This window comes from Carlito syrichta, unplaced genomic scaffold (genome assembly GCF_000164805.1).
Source record: "Carlito syrichta isolate Samal-C Ts95f unplaced genomic scaffold, Tarsius_syrichta-2.0.1 Scaffold311497, whole genome shotgun sequence".
In the NCBI taxonomy this organism is placed as follows: Eukaryota; Metazoa; Chordata; class Mammalia; order Primates; family Tarsiidae; genus Carlito; species Carlito syrichta.
Window position 1 is genome coordinate 166,932 of NW_007255593.1, and position 6,466 is coordinate 173,397.

The window sequence follows — 6,466 nt, forward strand, 5'->3', positions numbered from 1 at the left end:
CGGCTCGTGCCACGGAGAAGCGGTGCTCCTCCCGCAGGCGCGGGGCTGGGAAGGTGACCCAGAGGCGCTCCCGGGCGGGCCCAGGAGCGAGCGCCGATGCTCAGCTGCGTCCGCCGGGACCGGCTCCCAGCTGGGGTCCGGAGACGTGCACGCGCCCCGTGTCTAAGTACCGTGCAGTGTGCGCCCGGGAGGCCCGCCCCTGCGCTGCAGCTCGCGGGCCGCGTCTTGCAGACTGCGGTTGGACCCCCTTGATCGCCACCGGAATCCTGACCCTTCTACGCCCGACCTATTCGGAAAAGATGGGCTTTTGTCCTGGTCACTATCGGCCACTGTGGCCACCGGTTCCATCGGTGAAAGGCGAACAGTGAGCGTCCCAGGAGGATGCAGATGACAGTGGAGCCTTCCCCAGTTGATACAGGGACCCATCATTAATGCCCCTCCAAGTTGCCACAGCCCATAGAGAAGGCGTGGCGGGAATTCGAGCGCCCCTGCACATTCCTGAAATTACTGAGAATCCTCTTCTCTACCTTGCACTCCCAGTACGTAGCTTCAGGGGATCCCTGACTTCACCGTAGACTACTCTTGGGGTGTAAACCCCTATTTACTTCCTTTCTTTGAACCATATAATGTTAATGTAATCTTAAGTCTTGTGATTTGCATAACTTTTGCAATGCATGATGTCTTAGGCCTGTGTACTTTCTTTACTCTAAATGCCACTACATGTAAAATGCAACTGTAACTTAAGTTCTATACCATGCTCTTGTGGTCACGTGGCTAATGTATAGGTACCTACAACTCTGGACTAAAAAGTGGACTGTAAAAGCCTGGGGGGTGAGCAGAACCGTTTTAGAAAGACCTCGAGTCTGGCTCTGTTCCCTGCATTTGAACTCAGCCCTGCTCCTTTGATTTACTGATGTCAAGGGGAACAGCTGAGTGTTACTGAGACCATAACACAATGTCCTTTCTTTTTTTTTTTTTTTTGAGTTGGAGTCTCACTCTGTCGCCCAGACTGGAGTGCAGTGGCCGCTCCCGGCCACCGCAGCCTCGACCTGCTGGGCTCTGGCGATCCTTCCGCCTCAGCCTTCCAAGTAGTTGGAACTACAGGCACGTGCTACCACACCCAGCTAATTTTTGTTTTATTTATTATAGAGATGAGGTCTCACCAAGTTGCTCAGGCAGGTCTCCAACCCGCGGGCTCAGGCAATCCACTCACCTCAGCCTCACAAAGGCGCGGGATTACAGGCTGAGCCACCAAGCCCGGCTCACAGTGTCCTTTCTGAGCCTACTGTGGCCTGCCCTGTGCCCTGTGCCCAGGCAAAAGTACTTTCACCTCCCTGGGATGTCATGGTGGATCATACACACAATCTATGACATTGGTGGCTTTCAGTTGCTGGGACCCATGTTTCTTCTGGCTTGTAGTAGGTTTTGGGGGAAGGGTCCAGCAGCACCTGTGATTACATGTCATCTTGACAGTCAAGAATATTCTGTGGGGCCAAAAAAAAAAAGAATATTCTAGCTGGACATGGTGGTTCACACTTACAATCCCAGCACTTAGGGAGGCCGAGGTGAGAGAACTGCCTGAGCCCACGGACTGGAGACCAGTCTGGGCAGCTTGGTGAGACCTCATCTCTACAATAAACCAAAAAATTAGCCTGGTGTGGTGGCACGTGCCTGTAGTTTCAGCTACTTGGAAGGCTGAGGCAGAAGGATCACCTGAGCCCAGCAGGTTGAGGCTGCAGGGGCCATGAGCATGCCACTGCACTCCAAACTGGATGACGGAGTGAGATTCCAACTCACAAATAACAATAATAATAATTTTAGAGCATTTCTGGCCGGGTGTGGTGGCTCAAGCCTGTAATCCCAGCACTTTGGGAGGTCGAGGCAAGAGGATTGCCTGAGCCCGTGGGTTCAAGACGTCTCTACGAAAAGTCAAAAAATTAGCCGGGTGTGGGTGGCACGCATCTGTGGTTCCAGCTACTTGGAAGGCTGAGGTGGAAGGATCAACTGAGCCTAACAGGTCAAGGCTGCGGTGGCCATGCACACGCCACTGCACTCCAGCCTGGGCAACAGAGTGAGACTCCAACTCAAAAAAAAATAATATTTTCTAGGTTGGTCTTCAGCACCTTCATGCCTGTCCCTGCGCCTCAGCTCAAGGACCTTCCAGGCCTCAGGAGCAGCACTGTCACGGTGTCACACAGTAATCCCCAAATATAAAAGGGCTTGTGCCTAATGTTAGGAGGTCTGAGGTAAAGACTTTGGTTTATTCTAACTTGCGGGAGGCACTGATGACAACAGGGCAGTGAGAAATCCATGCCGGGTTTTCCAGGCAAGCAAGTTAATTAGTCAGATTCGTATCCGGTGTTTACAATTACGTTAAGAGTATTAACTACAGCCGGCTCGGTGGCTCAGCCTATAGTCCCACGCTTTGGGAGGCCGAGGTGAGTGAATTGCCTGAGCCCGTGGGTTCGAGACCTGCCTGGACAGCGAGACCTCATCTCTACAATAAATCAGAAAATTAGCCGGGCATGGTGGAACGTGCCTGTAGTTCCAGCTACTTGGAAGGCTGAGGCGGAAGGATCGCTGGAGCCCAGCAGGTCGAGGCTGCGGTGGCTGGGAGCGTGCCACGGCACTCCAGTCTGGGTGACAGTGAGACTCCAACTCAAAAAAAAAAAAAAAAGTACTAACTACATGGCTTTCAGCTGTGCTTGGTCACCTGCATCCTGTGACTCATTACTGGGAATTTGCATACCCTCTGAGACCAGCCTTGGCTGGAGACTGCCCCTCAAGGGAGGGGGAAGAGTTCCTGTCTGGACAATACCCTGCAGGGGTGAAGCAAGTTGGGACTGTGGTGCAGGGGTTGAGAGGCGGGGCTTGGAGCTGGTGGAAATGGAGATGCTGAAGGTGGCAGAGCATCCTGGATGCCACTAGGACCTGCGGGGAGCCCCTCCACCCAGTCCTCATCAGCTACCTGAGCTCTGGCTGCGGTGGCCATGGTCTGGGAAGGTATGGTGTGATCTGCACCTCGAGGGCCATAATGAGACAGACCAAATCGGCTGAGGCCACCCCAGGGGCCACGTGAGGAGACTTCAGCATCCACATCAGCAAACACATCGTCCACGCCAGTGACTCCGTGGTGCAGCCCAGAGACAGATCCAGTTGTAGGTCTGCTGCTGTGAGCTGGAGCACCAGGCGGGTGGGGGCCACCATGGCAGTGTGTACCCAGCCTGAGGCTCAGGCCACCCTCGGCCACCCTAGTGTCCAGTCAGGACCAACTGCTGCAGTCAGCAAGAACTCATGCCCACACCAGTCTGCCAAACCACTTCTCTGTTCACCCCGCCGTGCCTTTCTGGACCTTAAGCCTGCTTGAGATTGGATCAAATCCTTTCTGCGCCAAAGTGCTGGACAACCTTTGGGGTGTCTTCAAAAGTGAGTAGCGTGACCTTGCCTCCTCTAAACAGAAGACACTAAAATTCACTGTGCTGCCCCCCCAAAAAATATTAGTAGTTTTATAGTAGTCCAAACAGGAAACAGCCCAACTGTCCAGCAGGAGACTGGACACATTAAAATAGATCGCCACATTGAAAATAAATGCCAGGCTGGGTGCAGTGGCTCACAGCTGTAATCCCAGCATTTGGGAGTGCAAGGAGTTTGAGGCCAGCCTAGGCAATATAGCAAGAACTCATCTCTACAAAAAAAAAAAAAAATTAGCCGGATATGGGGGCACATGCCTATAGTCCCAGCTACTTGAGGGAATGAGGTGGAAGGATCATGTGAGCCCAGGAGGCTGAGGCTGTACTGAGCCATGATGGTGCCATTGTACTGTAGCCTGGATGACAAAGCGAGACCCCAACTCAAAAAACAAAACAGCCAAAAAAAACCCCAAATATGTCAGACTTATATTATCTGGGACATTCCTGCATGGTAAGTCTATGAAGACTACAAACGTTGACACGGTATTCAGAACAGCAAGACTGAGCTAATTTCCTTGCAAGGCGGGGGAGACCTCAGTCTCCCTGACAGTGTCCAAGCACCAGAGCCTTGTGTGGATTTAGGGATTAGGAAGCAATCAGCTTTTCTGGAGTCCAACCAATTACTCCCAGCTGACTTTGCACCACTGTAGGGGTCAGCTTTTGCTGTGCTGGTGTTGGCTAACAACTGGGAATGCCCTGTGGCTGCCACACCTCGAGGTCTGCTGTCAGTCCCTTGTGTGTCAGTTGGATGCTGGCTCCTGGCAGCAGGTGCGTCGTGGGTCTGCGCAACATGTGGTTGGGGCCCTGGCTGTCAGGCCGTGCCTGTCGGGCACTAGCTGTGTGCAGCGACAGAGGGAAGGCCTTCCCTGGCTCAAGGTCCATCCCCTGCTCCCGGCCCCTCCCCTGGCTCACTGCCCCCTCCTCCATTTGCAAAGCTACCACCTTCAGGCTGTGTCCTTTTCACTCTGTCCCACAGCTGGTTCCTTTCCTTGCCTCCCTCTCCCACCTTCACGGAGCCTCGTAAGTACATTGGGTCCCCTAGGATAACCCAGAATAATCCCCATCCCAACAGCAGCTGATTGGCAGCCTCAATTTCAATTCTGGTGGGCAGACGGAAGCCCCTCAGCTTCTGCTTGCCTGTGGCACGGGTCACATCTGTGTCACATCTACTCCGGTATTTAGGTCAAGTCACACCGCCAGCTGCTCCCCGAATCAGGAGCCCCCCTGCTTCACCTGAGACTGGGCTCTACCTGTCCCAACCTGTCGTCATCACTTCCCCGAACAGCTCTGTGGGAACGCTCACATGCAGGAGAAGCCTCCCTTTCCCTTCCTCTATGCCCAGCAGGTCTGGCTGTGGACCACCCCCCCAACCCCACTACTTCCTGACAGAGGGCCCAGCCTCTGTACACTGCCTGAAGTCCGCCCGTTCATCCCTCTCCTTGCCCCCAGGAGGCTTTGATTAGGTGGCATTTGCCCCAAGGAAAGGCTCAGACTGGGTCACAGCAATCCTCTTTGCCAAGGATTGTTTGAAGGAAAGACTGTCTGTGACATTGACATGGTGAATGTGATAAAAATGGACGTCTGATGTCTGCCGGGGGCCACCTGGAAAATGTTTCCTCCCCGAGAAGAGAGAAGCATGTGGGGAGAAAGCCCTTTATCTCCACCTGCTTTTGTTGTGGCTCAGCACACTAGAATGTAGACTGTGATACTTGGTGCTGCAGCAACCTCACTGTGACGGTGAAGAAAGACATATCCAACTCAGGAGCAGGCGTATGGAAAGTGCCTTGATGGGTGCCAGTGATTATTTTGTTATTTTGTTGCAGGGCTATTTTGTTTTTGGTTTGTTTTTGTTTGTCTTGAACCCGCAGGCTCAGGCAATCTACTCACCTCAGCCTCCCAAAGCGCTGGGATCACAGGCTGAGCCACCGAGCCCGGCTTTGTTTTTTTTTAAATTCTGGAAGTGTAAGCCATGCGCTGAATCAGCATTGCTAATCTAACAAATTGACACGCAGTGGTTCAGAAAGCGTTCCGAAGTCCTGATCCTCTTGAGAACAAAGTGCCAGTCAACAGAGGGCACAACTTGTTGCCAGAACAATTCTCTCTCTCCGGCAAGGGCTCTTCCACCAAGTGAAAAAGGAACACAGTGGCTTTGAAAAGGACTCAGTGGCTCTACAGGGGAATCTCCAGGGCTCCTAGCAACACAAAGACCAGGACATGCTGGAAATGGTTCCTGTGAGACAAACCTCAAACCCACAGCCCATTATCAGGCAGAATGATGGCCATCCAGCCGCAAATCCCAAAACATTGTTTAAAGTCTCTCCTTTGAATCGTTGTCCCTACTAGTGTAAAAAGGGCATTTTGGGCAGCGATTGCAATTTTCACAAAAATGCACTGTGACTCAGAGATGACCCATTGATACACTTTGTCTTTTGAGATTATTCTTTTAAAAAGATAGAATAGCTGGCCTGTGCCTTTGGGAGGCTGAGGTGAGTGGATTGCCTGAGCCCACGGGTTCGAGACCCGTCTGGGCACCTTGGCGAGACCTCATCTCTACAATAAATCAAAAATCAGCCGGGCGTGGTAGCGCGCGCCTGTAGTTCCAGCTACTTGGAAGGCTGAAGTGGAAGGATCGCCGGAGCCTGCAGGTCGAGGCTGCGGTGGCCGACAGCGGCCACTGCACTCCAGTCTGGGCGACAGAGTGAGACTCCAACTCAAAAAAAAATAAATAAATAGAAAAATAAATAAATAAAAAAAGATAGAATATTCTTGTTTTATTAAAAAATGTATGACTGGCTGGGCACAGTGACTCATGCCTGTAGCCCCAGCACTTTGGGAGGCTGAGGCAGGAGGATTGCTTGAGCATAGAAGTTTGAGACTAGCCTAGACAACATAGCAAGACCTTGTCTTTATAGAAAAATAAAAAATAAAAAAATTAAGCCGGGCTTGGTGGCTCAGCCTATAATCCCACTCTTTGCGAAGCTGAGGTGAGTGGATTG

General features: G+C 52.2%; 1 protein-coding gene across 1 annotated transcript in view; it reads right to left on the reverse strand.

The window, feature by feature from the left end:
* The window catches only part of LRRC47 (leucine rich repeat containing 47), an 11,144-nt gene extending 10,796 nt beyond the window's left edge, over positions 1-348 (reverse strand). The window contains exon 1 of the mRNA XM_008068741.1: positions 171-348. Coding sequence (XP_008066932.1) covers positions 171-348 — 178 coding nt within the window. The remainder of the gene's footprint in view (positions 1-170) is intronic.
* Between the last annotated feature and the right edge of the window lie 6,118 nt (positions 349-6,466).